The sequence below is a fragment of the Theropithecus gelada genome, chromosome 6, assembly GCF_003255815.1.
Source record: "Theropithecus gelada isolate Dixy chromosome 6, Tgel_1.0, whole genome shotgun sequence".
Lineage (NCBI taxonomy): Eukaryota > Metazoa > Chordata > Mammalia > Primates > Cercopithecidae > Theropithecus > Theropithecus gelada.
The window spans coordinates 118801613-118820427 of NC_037673.1; the positions used below are offsets into that span (position 1 = coordinate 118801613).

At 38.9% G+C, this 18815-nt stretch overlaps 1 protein-coding gene across 7 annotated transcripts in view; it reads left to right on the top strand.

Annotated features, from left to right (window-relative positions):
* SNCAIP (synuclein alpha interacting protein) overlaps window positions 1–18815 on the top strand; it is a 146628-nt gene that overhangs the window by 57205 nt on the left and 70608 nt on the right. For all 7 annotated transcript variants that reach the window (XM_025389234.1, XM_025389236.1, XM_025389237.1 and 4 more), the window contains one exon: window positions 16540–16642. In XM_025389234.1, coding sequence (XP_025245019.1) covers window positions 16586–16642 — 57 coding nt within the window. In that variant the 5' untranslated portion in view covers window positions 16540–16585. Of the gene's footprint in view, window positions 1–16539; window positions 16643–18815 lie in introns of those variants that run through there.

Genomic DNA, 18815 nt, shown 5'->3' on the forward strand with positions numbered 1-18815 from the left:
CCCCAGCCAGCCTGAAGTTTCTCTCCATTCACTTTTAATTTGGGGTTAGGGGTTTTTAGTCCTAGCCTGACTGGTCACAAAATCACTGCCTTGGAGAGAATTGAAAATAGCTGTAGGCAGCCATTGATTACACAGTAAGAGATTTGGTAATTCCTTCCATTTTGTCCTATGTAACATATCAGTTTGCTCCTAGCCAGTGAACTAATCAGTTTCAAGCAGCATTTTTCTGAGAGTCAGTGAAGGATCATTTTTGGTCAGACCAGCTCTGATCTCAAGAAGGCAAGCACTCCCACAGATGCTCCACACTGATCTTCATTAAAATAAATTAGTGCCATTGTATGGAGTCAGATTCAGAATCAAGTTTCAGCCATCCTTTCTTAGAAGACATTTATTTATATTACATACTCAATTTAAAGGAGCAAATGCCCTTTCCCTCAGCCTGCGAAGTTTGTTTATCTTAGAGCTACTGTGAGAATATAATGCCCAAATGAAGGCAGTGTGTTTTATTTCTCCTCCTCTGACCCAATGTCGCATAACGTAACAGCAGTCTCTAATCAAGAGGAACCCAATGTACTTTGAGATTTCCAATCAAAATCTTTAATTTTCGAATGGCACATGTGCATTTGAGGAAACCTAGATTGCCTTAGGCCACACGGAAAGCATTTACATCTGAACCACTTTACATATGATTGCGAGCTAAAGCACATTCTAAATAACTTTTAGCAGTTTGAGATTTGGAAAACAGCCTGGCCCATATAAATTCTCCCTTAATTCTTTTTCTGTTAAATCTTATGCCAAAGTAAATGGAAGCTGTAGAGAACCTTTGAACTCAGTTCTCAAAGAGCCTCGGTGAAGTTGGATTGGCAGAGCCTATGTTAGGTTTTCAAAGGAAGATTTTTTTTTTGTTCCCCCTTGAAGTGTCCACATCACAGTCACCTTCCTTGGCGAAGGATGCAGTCTTGCTTCCTGGACCTTCTTAGCTCTGGACCATGTATGTGCCTCTGAGAAATGGGCTTTCTGCTGTAAGGAACTCCTCAGGGGGACTCTTCAGGACCCTTGAGGTTGGCATCCAGGCTTAGCTCCTTTGCTTCACGGTTCAGTCAGCTGCACTTTTCCTATTCTCTTTCCAAAAGAGCTATTGAATGCAAGAGCCCTCGGGTTCAATGCCACCTCTTCCTGCCAGTTAGAGCAAGTGGCTTCACTTTTCCAAGCTTCACTTTCCTTTTCTGTGAACTGGAGATTAAAAATAGAATGGTATATTTCAAAAGAGCTAGAAGAGAAAAATTATTATGTTCCCAACACTAAGAAAAATTACATGTTTGAGTTGATGGATATCCCAGTTACCCCAATCTGATCATTACACATTGTATACAGGTATCAAAATATTACATGTTTCCAAAATATATACAACTCATATATCAACAAAAAAATCTGTATGCTCAAAAAATAATAGTATGGCGCACATGGATCCCACACTTCTCTGAACATTTTGCTCTTGTACTCATAGCCATGCAATTTATTACATTGGATTACTTATTTTATCGATATCAATTAATAATTATTAAAATATAAATATATTTTATATTTCTTATACATGTATGTATGTAACATAATGTAACATATATGACATGTATTGTACTTTAGTGTGTTCTTACTGCCAAATCATATGCCTCTAGAAGGCTGGGACAATTGCACCCTGTGTACCATCCCTAGAAGCCAGGCCATGCTGAGCACACAACTGCTTCTTAATAAACAGCTAATTAAGTGCAGTCTTATGAAGGTACCTGTTTATCCTTCTGTTTCTTACTTATCAACAGAAAGTCTTATTCATCAGTTAAGCAAATATTCACAAAAATTAACTTTGTTCCCCTCATATTTTAATGTGTGCTGTTTCTCTAGTCTAGATATAACCCTGAAGGAGAAAATGGCACATATTTTTTGTCCTTTTTATCCTAATGCAAAGGAACATACGACTTGTTTGCTGATTGTTTGCACAGCTTCATATAAGCTTTTTTTGATTTTGTAAAATATGTTTTTCTAATTGTTCCTCATATGCATGTAGAAAGTCAGTATTTTTGCTATAAATTGTTACTATTTGTGTAAATTTCAGAAATAGCATCACTTAGACAATTTCTCAATTTATCATGGCAAAATTAAATCTCAGACTCAAGTGGGCTATATTCTGCCTGCTGTTTAGAGTTTTTCTTCACTACTCTACAGAGTTACTTCAGGCTTAGGGCTGGGCCTGGTGACTCATGCCTATAATCCTTGTGCCTTGGGAGGCTGAGGCAGGAGGATCACTTGAGACCAGGAGTTTGAGACCAGCCCGGGCCACATAGTGAGACCCTCTCTCTACAAAAAAAATTAAAAATTGACTGAACGTGATGACATGCTCCTGTAGTCCCAGTGACTTGGGAGGCTGAAGTGGGAGGATCACTTGAGCCTAGGAGTTCAAGGTTGCAGTCAACTCTGATTAGATTTCTGTTATCCGACCTAGGTAACAGAGCAAGACCTTATCTCAAAAAAGAAAAAGAATTACTTCAGGTGGTCATCGTGCCTCTGCTTATACATCGCCAGTATAGGGGCTAACTACTGCTGAAAGAGCCTTTTTCCATTTCAAGCAAGTCATCTTGAGCTGGTGTACAGAACGCTTGAAGGTCTTCATGAGGTACAGAGGTGAAAACAACCATATTTATTACTGTCGTTGAAAGAGAAGGGAAAAGACAAATTGCCATTTAAAAACCTGTTTGACTTCTATATTATAAACTCAAAGAAACTCTTCTCAGTGTGTTATATGTTGGGTGTACCAATTATAAATCATTAGAGGGAGACTGAGAAAAGTCAACAGGAATCTGCAATCTGACATGTGTGGAAAGGCAGTAACTGAGAACCGGTGGTTTGGGAATCAGTCCTACCTGGCTTTGATTCCTGTCATCATTAGTAGCTTTGAGCAATCTGCTTTACTCTCTGGTCTTCTGTTTCCTCATCTGTGAAATGAGAGTGATATTAAAGATTAAATCAGGTTGGAATTGTAAAGCAAAACACCAACACAGTGTCTGGCTTAAGTTGGGGTTAAATAAATAATAACCAGCATTATTATTGTATTATTTTATTATTTTATTATTAGAACCACAGGGGTTTCTATTTGACTGATAATGGATGTTTCTTAAAAAAAAAAATGTGTGAGGACTCTAAGTTGACTATCTTAGTAGCAAATTAAAGGAAAGGGGGCTAATAGAAACTGTCAGTCCCCAGTCGCCACCTCCCCACAGTAGGGTTGTGCAGCCCAGCTTTTCCATCTGCTTACACAGCCATAAACCTCTTATCTAACATGCAGCACTAGGAGTTGTTCATACCCTTACTGAAAGGGCTGACCAATACCAAATACTGATCACATCTTTATGTAAATAAAACATCAGCTAATTTCTTATTCTAATCTGTATTTTTTTGGTCAGGCCAATGTTGTGTTTCTAAAACAGCTCTCCTCCAAAAAAGCTGTGATTTGCAGCATTTGCCAATTTCCATGGTGTAAATACTCCCAGCATGGCCAATTGTAAGCTCTTAACATAAAGTCACTGAACACAGAGTTTGGAAGAGATGTGCACAGCTGTTCAAGTTGTTGCCACTCCATTACACCACTGGGCCAGGCTAAAGCTTATGTTTTGATAGTATAGGACAGGATAATTGATGACAGCAAAACCTACAAGCAAATGCAGTCGAGGGAAAATAGTTTGTCCTAGAGTGGATCACTATACTATACTTGGATTCATCCAGAAAGTGAGTTCATGCCAGATTACTCGAGCAATGTATTTCAAGGCCATCTTTCTGTTCTAGTTCGGTACTCTCCAGTCATACTTAGAAGAGAAATATTTCCCTAGCCTCTTGTGCTGTAGGAAGGAAAATCTCCCTAATCACTTCTCAATTGTTTGAATGTTTCCTTAACCAATAGTTTAGATATTTGCTCCTGGACATAATCCCCATGTTTATAAAGATGTCTTCTTTTTCTCCCTCCTCTTTCCCTTCCCCCTCTCCCTCCCTTCTTCCTTCCTTCTTTATAACCACCCTTACTTCCTACAGAAGTATTTTCCACCATCTTTTGTATTTCTAACATCTCTACAAGATCATCAGAACAGGTAATAGTACTTCTGCTTTGCAAAATTGTAGAGAAACTAGAAAACTATTCTACTTGTATAAATCTCTATCATGTTATTACTCTCATTTTTAATTTGTCATTTTGTTATTTTGAAATCTTCATTGTTATTCAGACATCCCTTACTTTAACTTTCTTCCATGAGTGGAGTGGTGTACTTTCAACCTCTGGCTACTTTTCTTTTGTGTCACAAATTTAATTTTATTCTCTCCATCATGGTTTTTGAAAACTGTATTATACTGTATCTAGGAAATCGTATTACAGTACTGTAAATACATTTCTGAGACTTTTAATTAAGTGATGATACCTAGCACTTTCTCATCATAGTCAAGTCCCTGGAGATGACAAAATAGAATCCTTTTGGGAAGCAGTTCTGTTTTCAGCATCTCATCACTGGAGCAAGCAGAATTCTGTTACAGGCTTTGAACTGTTAGGGTGATATCAGTTGATGATTTTGTCAACATAGTGGATCTATTTAAAAATCCAGATTGTCTCACTAAGGACCTCTTAAAAGTTTTCCAAAAGCCTAGTGACAAACAGAAGAGAAAAAGACATTTGAGATAACAGTTCAGAATTTACCATGAAGCCCTCTGCAGACATGCTTGAGATCATCACTTGTACCATCCTAATCTTCGTGAACATCATTGGAAACTCATGTTTGTTTTATTCTACAAGAAGATGTATCACTGGGCATTTACAGACATCCTTTCTTCTAATTTTCAATCTTATTTTTGTCCACGTTATTAAAAACTTGGTGGTGAATGTTATGAAAATTGTTTACTCTTCTGGTATCATGTTGGATTCAGCTGGCTGCAAAGTTCTGTGCTTTACATCAGCCCTGACAACTTCACTGGCCATCTGGTTCATGTTACACTTTGCATTGCTTTACCACTGGAAGCTTTACCAAATTGCCCACCCTTTGGGTGAGAATCTAAGCCTGGACCAACAGAAGGATTCCTTGAAGGTGGTGAAGGTGGTTTCTGTACTTTGGGTGGCTGGTGTGGTGTATATATCCCAGTTTTAATTCGTACTAGAAAACCAGAATTCTCGAATGCAGGAGATGATACAGATCCCTTGTCTACTAACAGGATGTACATGGATTGCCCAAGTTGTCTTTGGAAACAAGCAGGTAGAGTTTTTCTATGGGAAAATTTTTTTGGTTCTGATTGATATTCTTCCTTTAGTTATTTTAGTCTTTGTCTGTTTCTGGATGTCTTTCCTCTTTTCGGAGAGAAAGAAGATGACATATGGTGACATCTGGATTGGAGATGATGATTCAGAAACTGAAATCCTTAGAGGGGCCAAGTTCAGTATTTTATTAATGTTGCTGATCACTCCACTTTGGATTTCTCACTTTATCTTAGTCTATTTCTTGAAAGACTTGGCAGCATGCAGCTTTATTCCAGCTGTTCTTACAGACCTCTCTTCAAACTTCTCTGCTCTCAGTCCTTTCTTGCTTATGTTGGTTAATTACAAAATGAAGTTGGTGTCCTTCTGTGGTGCCAAAAAGGAAAAACCCACACCGCAGCCTACAAATGTTATTCTTTCTCCATATGCTTAATGGCAAAGAATTCAAGTTTAATCATTGGAAAACAGACCCTGTCAGTGGAGAGTATAGCGTGAAGTTTTCATAGCGCTCATCAACAGTTTCTGAAAGGGCCTCTAGAAAACTGACTCCTCTTCAAAAATAGACTTCAGAGGAAACTGTGCAAGAAAATATATGAACATTAAGCTATTATATGTTAAAAAATAGTCATCACAACATTTTTTATTTAAGACAATACCAAGAGTTCTAGTGCAAAAATTATAAAGCAACTCAACAGTTTTCAATCTGGAAATGAACTCAACATAAACAATATATTATTTACTCTGTACAAGATATTGTGTTTAAAAAACAACATATTGATGAAACTGAAGATAATACTTCCTAGCTGAATTTTAAAGGTACACATAAATAATCTTATGTTGTTTTTGAAATACTTCCACACATATCAGAAGTGTGTTAGGTAGGTATGCAGCGTTCAGTTTTTGCACTTTTAGTATAGTACCTCAGCCATCATGGAAGCAGATTTTGTTAATCGTCTCTACCCTACATGTCTTTAATAAAGTAGGGCTAAATGAAGCCTTGGATTAAAGAATTAATACTTGCTAAGTCATACTCTATGTGTATGTATAGATGTGCAAATATTTGGTTGTTCAGACATTTAACTCACTATCCTTGCTTAATCATCTAAATATATATTAAACTATACTCTTTTCTTCAGAAAAAAAAAGACATTTATTTTATAGGGAATTTATCTCCTTTTGGTTATCAAATTGGTACATTTACAAATTGGAAGAACTTATAAAACCTTCATAATAATTTGATCTCTGGATTTGGAGCCAATAAAAATAAGCACATTGTAATTCTAATTACAAATATATGGCTGGGTTTTTCTTTTTCTCACTTAGCTGGGTTAGCTCTTTGGACTGCTTCTGATACAGTGAGTAATTATGTTCCATATCTTCACATATATTTATGTAAGCATTGATTTTTAAGCAAATTCTTAGTAGATTTTTGCTTTTTATTTTTTTCATTTTTCTTCTGTGTTAACAGACCTGGGATTTATTATACTGTTGTTCTAGTGAATAGATGTCCCCAAATTGAGACCTCGGTTCTAAAAAGGCAGCATTGAAAATTATAAAACTGGACCTCATTAACAGAAGACACTAAGAACATCTTTGTAGCCATGAAATGCTATACAGAAAGGAAATTTTAAAGTAGCCAAGACCCAAATTGTGTAAAGTTGTGTGTGCCAATGTCTGTGTCTTGTATAGCACAACAAATTGAAAAAAATAATAATAATAAAAAGACAGACCTAAGACCCTCTGAGATCGCTGGGTGGTCTTCATGGGAAATGCTTAATTGAGTCCACTGAGGCAGCTTAATCAAAAGGGCACTAGGCATGAATCCTGTATAATGAAGTTAACATCTGGATAGACGTGGCATATGGGGAAGAGGTCACTATCTTTAATTAAGTGCAGATGTAGCCAAAGCTGAGAATAGCCACTAGCTTAGGTAGTGGTTCTAAAATGTGATTCTGGGACCAGCAGAATCAGCATCACCTGGGAACTTCTTACAAATGCAAATTATTGGGCACCACATTGACCTACTGAATCAGAAAGTCTGGGATTTGGACCCAGCAGTCTGTTTTAATAAGCCATCTGAGTGACTCTCATGCACTCTAAAGTTTGGGAATAACTCATCTAGGATTGCTCCAAAGTTTAATCCTCATGAACAATCAGAATGAAGCCAAGATAACTGACTGAAGATGTAGTCTTCAATGATCCCATGCATGCTGCTGTTATGTCTGCTTCTCTTTAAAATGGCAATCAGGATTGTGATCTGTGTTCCATACATACTCAATAATAATTTCCAAACACATCCACTGCAGAAATTAAGTAATCTTTGCAAAATCAAAAATAAAGCATAACCATTTCAGGTGAGTCAAAAATTTGAAACTTGGATTTGGATAGTTTCCTGTACATAACGGAGTAAGGGCTCCAGTTCCCAGAATATTCCATAGTTACCTTCCAGAAGCCAGTGCAAGACACGGTTGGTTGGCTTAAGCCCAAGCTCAACTTCCCAGTGCTAGAAATGTTTTCTTTTTCTTTCCAGATATTTTCTTCTTGTTTGGACCTCATTAGGTCATAGTTTTGTCCTTGTGGAGTTGATAAGTTTTCATTTACAACAGGGAACAAATCATATGTTCACTGAATGAACAATATTCCAGTTCTCTTTTAAAAATTAGTTGGATTTTAACTCTCTTGCTCCCTCTTTTCTCTCCCTTAACCTCCAATTTCACTCAAGTTCCTGGTGGGATTATGATGACATATGATAGGGCGATTCAACAGAGATAGTCATGGCAGCTCTCTGAAGAGATGTAAAATTGTTTAGGACTGTCCTGAGGTCCTGGTTTAGTTTCACGGGTGTTTGTCAATGCCATCTCAGACTACACAAAATCTTTTGAGCTCGGAGGCCATCTATTCTTCCTTCACAATGCAGGATTCTGATCTTCTTCTCTCAGAGGACTTCTATTTGAACAATTTCTTGCTGAGGTGGGTGTGATTTCACAAAGCAGCCCATTCCATTAAAGCCCGTTTGAAATACCATAATTACAAAGTATTTACTGAGACTGATATCTCTGATATTTCCTCCAAGATTTACCCTTGAAGTTAAATCCTCCTTTTACCTGTGGGATCTTTAGATTCTTAGAGAGGAAAGCTTTTTTCTCTTCACCAAGTTAGGTATTTCCTTAGCTGTATTGCATAAGACAGTTTCTCAACCACTGGTTCTCTTGGCTTCCTTACTCTGTCTTGGTATATTCCAGATAAGCTGTGGCTTTTTAAAGAAGTAACACCCAGAACTAAATACAATATATTTTTTCTTTGTGTATGTGTATGCATATGTGTTTGCATGTATTTTTTCTATTATACATTCTTTTATCTTTTTCTGCACAGCTCCTGTGAGCATGGATTCTTTCCTTCTTCCAAAAAGAATTTTAAGTGTTCAACTCGTTTTAAAATCACACACACGAGAGAGGGGTGGGATGGACACAGATAGACAGACAGGGAGAGAGAGAGGGAGAGGGAGAGAGACAGAGAGAGAGAGACCAGATTTAAAGGTATATAAAATATGTATATCTGCCCTAGGCTTAAAAACTAAGGTCTCTCCAAGCTCTCAAGTTCAGGTATATGTTAGTTTGTTCTCAATATTTGGATTTGAGAAACCATAAAATGACCCACAAATCACTTGCAAGAATTTTAATGTATAAATTAAAGGGCAAAACTACAAAAAGACCAATCCTTGTAGGGATTTTTCAGAGAAATCCTGATCTCTAGAATCAAGTTTTCTAAAACAGTGCCTAAAACAGTGCCATCTTCCTTGCCTTTTTAATAAGACATTAAAAAGGATGCTTATAATCCAATTTTCTTTGAAGGTGAAGTTGAAGATTTAAACCAACTGACTATGGAATATGTTGCCTTATAGACCAGTTCAGGGAGATCTGTGGGTAAGGTATGTTAGAGACACAAAATCTATACATGTTTTGTTAATGATGATGATGATGTCTACCATTTCTGTTTAATCTCTCCTGGAAAGAAGGGTAACTCATTTGGAGTTAGGTTCATGAACATCCAAGCAATACAATTCAGGGCTAAAGATGTCTGGAATTCTGACCTAGATGGTTCAAAGACATACCCATGATTCAGAGCAGTCCAGGGCAAGTCAGAAGAACACTAGACTGGTTAGCAGGAAATGATTTGTGTTAGCTGGCTTTGCCTCTACTTAGTAGTGCATAACTTTAGACAGAATATTCCTGAGGTTTGCCATCTGTGAAATATAAAAGATATGATTGCAAATTACAAATTATGGTGCATCCCTTCTGCCTCCATCACTGGTTGCAATAAATAAATTCAGCTAAAAAATGCTGAAGATGATTCTTAAAAATAAAACGTTTGACACAGAGACAGTGTTGCTTTACCATTGTTATTTTGGCAAGTTGAAGTAGGAGAGAAAAATACTAGACTTAAAATCAGAAGCCCTGGCTGTGTGAATTTGAGGCAATTACAGAACCTCTCTGAGCCTTGGTTTCCTTATTTCCACAAAAGAAATTAAGACTTTCGTCTCCCAGCATCTGTGTGAGACTAAGTAAGCAAGTGTATGTAATAGCACCCAGTCCTAAATCTTGATGCAGAGTTTTCTTCACAACTTTTTCTGTGGGTGTTTCCTTCAGGACAGCAAGGAAGAAATGTAGGCTCTCCTCTAGGAGCTGGAGCAGGCTCAGTATATTACATTGAAGTCCAGAAATTTGATATTCCAAGATGTGCTCTGTGTACTCTCTGGCTTTGAAAATACTCCCCTGACAATCCCTATTTACCACCGTACCCTCACCCTCACCCTTCAAGACCCTTTTGTAGAAGCAAAAATACAGCAATCTATGCTAAATCAATGTTATGCATCTTTCTGGACATTCTGTTCCAGAATTCTCATTTCCAGGCCTGTTCCCATACTGAAAGCACAGACAACTGGAACACTTCCTCCTGCCCCCAACCACTCCCTCCCCATTCACACCTCCATCCTTCCTCTTTCAGTTTTGCCAGGCTGACTTTCCTTATCTCCGAAGTCTAGATTGGGTGCCTCAGCCTGCTGTGTATTTATTGGTCTTGGTCAGCACCACATGATATTGTAATAGCATGCCTTCTTGTGTGTCTCCCCTGGTACCATATACTCCATCCTGGTGTGGAGATTAGTGTAGGTCTTATCCACCACATGCATCCAGAATATTCCAGAAATGAAGAAGTGAATAAAGTTCACAGGGCTTGTGCTTTTTCTTTGTTCCTCATGTGTACTTCTTGGCTCTCCTTCAGTTGCCTCTTTCCAGTAGAAATTTCTTGCCTCTATCATTTTTCTGCTTCAAGATGAGGCATTTACTGACTGCCATGCTTCTGGCCACTGTTGAATCAAAGAGTGAAAGAAACCAAATCCAACATTTGGAATGAGTTGCTTCCTTGCCAGCCAAGCTACTGAGCCAACTGGGGACAACATTTCTACCCAGACCTTCCAGTACTTATTTTGTGATAATTTTAAGATTTTATATTGAAGAAAGTAAGCCCAATATTGATGTCCAGGCCTTCAAATTGAAAATTTTTCCCCGTACAAATTTGGCAAGCATGCGTGTGTATATATGTGTGTGTGTGTGTGTGTGTGTGTATAGGAGTGCAGGGAGGGGCTGTGTTTTCCCAAGTGCTGGTATATTAAAGGGTAAAGAAATAAGTTGTAATGCAAATCCGTTGAAGTTACCTCATCACCAAATGTACTCTGCTCATTTATTTTGACAAGTCCAACTTACTTTTAATTACCAGGCCTCATAGTATACTGGTAAATGGAGCAATAGCGACTTTGGCAGAAAAGAAGAAATCTGTGTAACATGAGCCTTCAAAATGAGTCCAAGCTGACTCCTTGTAAAATGGAGTGAGGCAATACATTTTTAAAAAATTTTCAGTAGAGCAATTTATATGATATGTGACTGTAGTCACAAATCAATGAGCCTTTTATGAGCCAAGCACATCAGAATGCGTACAATAAAATGAGTGTAGTTTCTCAAGGAAATTTTGTTGGCTACTATAAGCTTTTTCCAGTGATGCTGCCATTATGTAACAGATTTTTGGAAGTCTTCATTTGGAATTATTTTCAAAGTCAATTTTCAAGTCACAACAAAAAAAGTAAAAATATCACCTGAATATCATAATACTGGGGTAGCAAGGAGGCTATTTTTTAAATTGCTTGTCTATGTTTTTATTATGCAATTTGGTTCTCAGTTATTTTGAGCTCTCTCCCAAAAGGAAATTTCCATGGAAGGTAGCAGTTGGGCCATCACTGAGGTCACTCATGAGAAGGTGACATGGTGTTGATAGACCCATTAGGGGCATAAGCCCCTCGCACACACTTTAATAGGCACTGGAGGGACTTCTGTTCTTGGCAGTTTATCAAAACTCTGTGAGAGTAGGAAGAGTCCTACAAACATTGAGTATAGTTGATGCCGTTTGTTTTGTTCTTTATCTCTGAAAGCCAGGCATCAGTTTGGAGTTTGAGTAAGGTTTGTCCCAGTGCCGTGGGCACATCCAAAGAAGGGAGCCAAGCTGTCATTAGCAGCTTCTGCACAGCATATAGTTCCCAGCAACCCGGCCCTGTGTCCTCACATTCTAATCTGTTTCTTCTTTCCCTCTCTATCAATTTTCCTACCCAAATTGGGAGAGCTACACCACTGAAAAATGTTTCCTTTATCTTTCTCTACTCACCCTCCCTGGCATCTCACCTCTCCCCACTTCAAAAAAAAAAATTTAAACACATAACACACCTGCCTAAATAAATAACAAATTAAAACTTGCCAATGCCAGTAAAAAGAAATGGGATGATTTCAATCAGTGGACAATACTCATGGTGGACAGATCTTGAAAGAGGTGTGCTGTGGGGAGAGGGGCTTACATGCAAAAGAAAGCCCTTGGAAGGCCTTAGAGAACCTGGGAGCAAGTGATTGTAGCTTGTAGGGTCAGGGCTGATGGCATGGGGGAGAAATTCAGATTCACAAATGACTAGGTCCTGAGATCCAGAAGGGGCCTAGGGCCGACTATGATACATAGCAATAAAAATCCTATGGTGTGATCTTGGCTCACTGCAACCTCCACCTCCCGGGTTCAAGTGATTCTCCTGCCTCAGCCTCCTGAGTGTCTGGGACTACAGGCACCCGCCACCACGCCCGGCTAATGTTTTGCATTTTTAGCAGAGACGGGGTTTCATCGTGTTAGCCAGGATGGTCTCCTGACCTCGTGATCCACCCACCTCGGCCTCCCAAAGTGCTGGGATTACAGGTGTGAGTCACCGCGCCCAACCCTACATAAAGGATTTTAAGCTGACCTGCCCTTTCTGGAAAGCGTAAAAAATGTATTTTGCTTAGGTATAAACCCACTCTTGTTGGCCTCAATAAGGTTGGCTCTCTTGCCTCCAAGCTGCCGGTTTGGGCCAGACAGAGGATGGCTTCAGGACTTTTTCTGGGTTTGCACTTGGCACGGCTTCCTCCCTTCCCCTGGAGTCACAGCAGTGAAGTGTCACCATGTAAATCCACACCAATCACAACAAAGCAAGAAGAACCCTTCCTTCCTCCAGTTGTAAAGTGAAGGAAACATAATCCCCACCTCGTAACATTTTATTATGTTTGCAAAGGTTTTCTTTTCCTGGTACTAAGAGATAAAATGGACATTCTGTGAAAGCACAAGTTGTGATGTGCCAATAGTTTATTTGTAGGAAATTTTATTTTGTTGCTGTTGTGGTATGAGAATTTAAAATGATCTTAGACTACAAATTAAGTCTTAGAATACAAATGAAGTAAACATTTTTGTCAAGAGACACCAATACAAAATTGGGGGTAATGGTTGTACTTATTGTTTAGTAGTGAATTCCTTTGAAGGGTCGAACATTCAGATGTCCCCAAGGCATGTTGGTGAGTAGAGCAGCCTCGGAGGGGCTCCCGGAAAATGGGGAGCACAGGCCCCATGGACAGGTAGGAGCAGCTGCCGCTCAGCTCTAGCCAGTTGTTGCCATGGGGACTGCAGACCCTTGTTGCCAGAGCTTCAGGTATTTAAAGCAAAGCCAGAATTCCAAAATTTTATGTGAAATCACCCAAGGTCTGCAAGTTGGCAACTGATTCAATTTTTTTTTTTTTAACACTGCTGGGGTCAAACAAATCACATCTGTGGGCCAGATTCAGCTCACAGGCCTCCAACGCATGCCCTCTGTAGCTGTCCTTTCTGTTAGAGCACGTTTGCCATGGATCTGAAAGAAGACTTACTGGTTTCCATAGTGGTTTGGTGTGCATAGTGGGAGGTGTCAGAAGAGCAGGATGAGAAAAGCAACCACAGTTCACCTCAGTGTCCTTATCATATTTGATCAGCAACTACTCTAACCTGACCTTATTGCTTCCTATCTTGTCACTGATTAGATCGAAAAGAGTGTGTGAGAGTGCCAGAGGCTTGGTGGAAGGGCAGATGAGAGAAGAGGTGGCATCATATTGGCCACTGGGACAACTACAGACTCATTCTTACCTATAAAGAAACAGTTAATGTTGGGGAATGTAGTCAGGATTGGAAAACCACGGGGATTTCTGCACATTACAATTGAGAATGTAAATATTCTTTTCTTTTTTTTTTTTATTTATTTATTTTTTTTATTGAGACAGAGTCGCGCTCTGTCGCCCAGGCTGGAGTGCAGTGGCCGGATCTCAGCTCACTGCAAGCTCCGCCTCCCGGGTTTACGCCATTCTCCTGCCTCAGCCTCCCAAGTAGCTGGGACTACAGGCGCCCACCACCTCGCCTGGCTAGTTTTTTGTATTTTTTTAGTAGAGACGGGGTTTCACTGTGTTAGCCAGGATGGTCTCGATCTCCTGACCTCGTGATCCGCCCGTCTCAGCCTCCCAAAGTGCTAGGATTACAGGCTTGAGCCACCTCGCCCGGCCGAGAATGTAAATATTCTTAAAGTGGCACCCTGAAAGAGACAAGCCTTGAAACCAGACAAAAGAAATTGGGTCATAAACAGAATGAGACATCTTAAAGGAGATAGCATGTGGAGGCCTGCTGGGAAGTAGAGGCAAACTCCAGATGCCTGGGAGTCTTAGTCTAAGGTGGGGTCATCCAACCCACAGAAATAAATATGGGCAGTGGCCCAAGGCTTCCTATAATGAGCTGCACCTGTTGTAAGTCTTGTGTTCTTGCTATAGAATCAGGAACCTCACTACCATCCTGCAAGCTTAAATAGAAAGATTCCTGCTGTGATGTCATGAGTTCTTATCCGCTGGTTATATTCTATTGGAATGGCTGTACTCAACTGGATATTGCTGTCTGTACTGTTGGAGCACCTCAAACAGGGGTGCAACAGTTATTCATTAATTTGATTAATTAAGACATGTTCATCCACATTTTATAGTTTCATTTATCTAAAAATCCATTTGGTCCCCAGCTCCGATGCATGTTTCTCTGCTTAATCTCCCCATATTTCCATGTTCCTGCTGATGTTTGTACCATATCCTGACACCCAGCATCATCTTTCTGTTGTTCACCAAGGCCGTGGGAACACAGTCTGTAAATCAATAGTTCATCGCTGAGTACAGATTTAGTGAAAAGAAATTGGATTGGATTTGGATCTAGTGAACGTGCTAGTATCCAAAGAGTCTGGATTGTATCAGAATCCATCACGGTAGAAGAGAATGTTGTTTTGAGTAATTTCCAAGCAGAGTTTGTATATTTGTCTCTGAAAATTTTTATGAATTGAAGAAAAGTGACATTTTTATACCAAGCAATTTGTTTGATAACCTATTTTCAGATTTCTATAAATAATAAAATTTCTGATTTTAAATACTTTTTACCAATACAAGTTGCTTTTCTTTTCATTGTAAGCCTTACTGTGATTTCAGAAGAATTGTTAACATTTTCTAAATGGGTAATCTCATTTAAACATAGAAGTAACATCCTAATTCCTTCTTGGATGGACTCTGTATCTATTGTAATTAGGACTGTAAAAATGGTATATACATATGGGAAAAAAAGAAGAAGAACAGGAAAATTAAATGATGGGTTTGAGGTAAGGGATGGCAAGTTTTTTTCTGTTTATCATAATTATACTATTTGTAGAGCTTAAAAAAGAAAGAATGGCTCAACATGAGGGAAAAAATGCCTTCAGAACAAATTTCCTTTTAAAAAGTAGGTCTTTTAAAACACTTTCAATCTTATATCAGGAAGCCCATTTTTTTCAGCCTAGATATATTTTCACTTTCCAGTAATGCAATCCTTACTGTTTAGCAAAGTACACCTTGATCAGAGAATCAAAGAGGGCAAAATGAATTATTTCAGATACTCAAATCTGGGTACGTAAGACAATTTTTACAATAAGAAAGACAAGTTGCAGGAAGCAGAAGCTCATTTTGCTATCTGAGAGTTGGCGCTGCAGAAGATAACTGCACACCAAGGCGCCATCAGGAGATCTATATTTCTGCTCTTGACATCTGTAGGTGCCGCTGCCACCGCTGATGGGAATGATGATAAGTGATGGGAAAATGAAGTGGGAGGTGATGTATCTTACTGTGACAGATTTAAAGGATTGCCCCAGGCAGCTCTGAGGCAAGAGCTGACTGAAGACATTCTGGGGCCTGTATCAGGTCACTCTGGCACTGTCAGGCAAAGCTGTTTGAAGCAGAGGGCAGTGCAATAACTCTGGGGTTTAAATCTGCACTTAGATCCCCTTTCTTTCTTCCTTCCTTTTTGAAGGGTGAACTGGAGGTTGTGCTACAAATTCTAAAATATCCATTACTCTTGGTTAGTGGTATCTGTCTTGTGTTGTTCCTGTGGAGATCCAGTATTCATTGCTCCATGTACAACACCCAAGGATATGCCTACAGGAAACATTTGAAAATGGCTTTCCTAAGATTTCTAGGCTGGCTCCCCATTTCCCAAAGCCCTGCCTTTTTCCCTGACTGTGGTAAGAGTTGGTGTGAATTCTAATATTGATGCTAGGGGGAGATTCTGACCCAAGTTACTGCTCTGGCAAAGACAAACAGGCACATATCAAATAAAGCAAAGGACTTTGGGTACCCACTGGGGAGCCACACTGGGGACCATGGAGACACTGTGTTTGCTGCTTCTGGAAAGCCAGGTTGTGGACAGTTGAAGGGAGGAAATGTGCTCCAAGGCAACACTAGCACCCAATAACCCTTCTCATCTTATTTGTTTAAATATAGACATTATTTTTGGTTGTAAAACAGCTAAATTTTTTTGCCTTTGTTTTCTGCCTCTGTCTCGTTCAGGAATTTATAAGTATTTGACCATACTCAAAATGTGCAAGGAAGAATAATGGAAGCCCCTGAATACCTTGATTTGGATGAAATTGACTTTAGTGATGACATATCTGTAAGTATTACTGTATGCAAGAAATGCTTTCAAGATAATCTGCCTTCAACTTCATAGCCTACTTTCTCCATTATAGTCTATATGTCCTCAACTTTTCTGACTACATTTAGAAATTCACAGTAGAAATCCTGTGTGACAGACTCAGTGTGGTTTTGGGGGATCTCTTAGACCAAGAAGTGAATCTTACCTAAGTGTGTGTTTTGGAAGATAAGTCATTTAACTTCACTGAGCCTTTCATTCCTAATGTCTTCCAATGTTGTCAAAACTATTGATTGAATATACTTATAAAATGTAGCCACTTTCATAGAGTTAATTCCAAATTCTCTTATGTGGCTGGCTATTCCACAGCCAGCATTTTCTAGAGTTCACAGGGACACTGACTAAAGAATAGCCAAGTTGGAATTTATTAATTGATGAACAATAAAAGGAATCTTTCCAATCACTGTAGATATCAAAGCACAGATTGTAAGTTTGTTGGGAGTATTAAGGAAAATTCTTGCAGTGATAAGAACTGGACTAGCTGACCTTTGAGGTCCTGCTTAATCCTGTAATGTTGTGGGCTGATGAGTCTCTTAATTCCCATAACAGCCACAAACTTCCTACTGCTTAAATCAGGGCTGCTTGGAATGGATTGTTTACGTGCATCTTGCTTTTAGCTGCTTGTGCCTTTTCCGGGACCACATCATCAATTCTGCTGCACTAGCAAACATGTTGGCCTGGAGTGCCCCAGCAAAACTGGCTAACTCTCAGAGTATGTGATGAGAAGGTTGCTGTTTCTGAGCTAGCCATATACCTTTACTTTCCAGGACCCTCAAGTTCACAACTTGTAACCTTATCTTCCATGGATCTCTCAGGGCATGGAGCTTTGGGTCACCACTCAAAGTCTGTACTTTAAAATTGCCTCAAAATGATGAACTTACTTTATCATGCCTCTGGTAGTGATTTATTCATCTATTTTACACCTTGCCTTGAAGTAAAATGTGAATACTGTACACAAGAATTGGATTACTGGGAAGAGTTTGATAAATCACCTATTTTATACAACCTTGGGTGAGTCTTTTTTGTGTGTGTACCAGAGAAATGTGAATTCAACATTTGCCTATTTCAGCTTCTAGACAATTTTTATTAGTCTTCATTAAAACCAATGTGAAGTGAGCTTCTTCCTTCCCATGATATATTTTTGTCTGTCTGTCTGCCTGTCTCTCTCTCTCTCTCTCTCTCTCTTCTCTCTCTCTCTTTCTTTCTCTCTCTAAGTCACTATGCTTGACTTGGAAGTATTCGAAACAAGGTTCTTTTAGGATCACTCCCCTCACAGTATTTTGAGCATTGTGGGAAAAAGCAAGGAATGTGAATGATAGCATGGGTGTATGTAGATAGGATGGAAGGTGTTATAGAAAGGGAAACTGTGTTATGATTGGGAGTTAGGTGGTAGCTCTCTGAGCTTTGATAATGTTGTGTTTTAAAAGCGAAGGCTTTAAAAGCAGCCAGCCTGGGCTCCTACCTTGTTCTGACCTTTACTGGCTGAATAGCACATTAACTTCACCTTTCTGAGATACACTTAAGGTTGTTTTGACAATTGAGTAAAATAGTAATATATGTGAAACACTTAGCTTGGCACACAGTAAGTTGCTCTTAAAAATGGTAGCTTTTGTTATTATTTCACTGAATAATACAATAATATTTATATGACCAATGGTGAAGAAAGAACTCAAGGGAAAACACTAGGCATAAAGTCAAGATTTTTTTTAGTACAACAGAGCAGTTGTATTTACAGAAGAATCATCTGGCAGCAGCCCATAATTTTGATGAATTGGGAATCTCCACTTGAAAGATAATAAAATACATTAAGCAATAACTAAAACCGTTTAGCAAACTAGGCTACAGGATTATGCAATAGTTGAGTGTCTATAACTTGATCACTCTAAAACATAAACAAAGATATCCATCTGTAATTGTGTAACTGCACCCAAAATTTCCCTCTTAAACATGTTTCTATTGTTTGGTTCTTTAACCTGCATTTAAACTTATATCAGATTTTGAAATTGCATAGATATGAAATTCTATGAAATTCCATAGTAATTGATGAAATAATAATAATGGCTAACGTTTATCGAACATTTACCATGGGACAGGCATTATCTTGGTTAATCCTCACAGCAATCTTCTAAAGTTA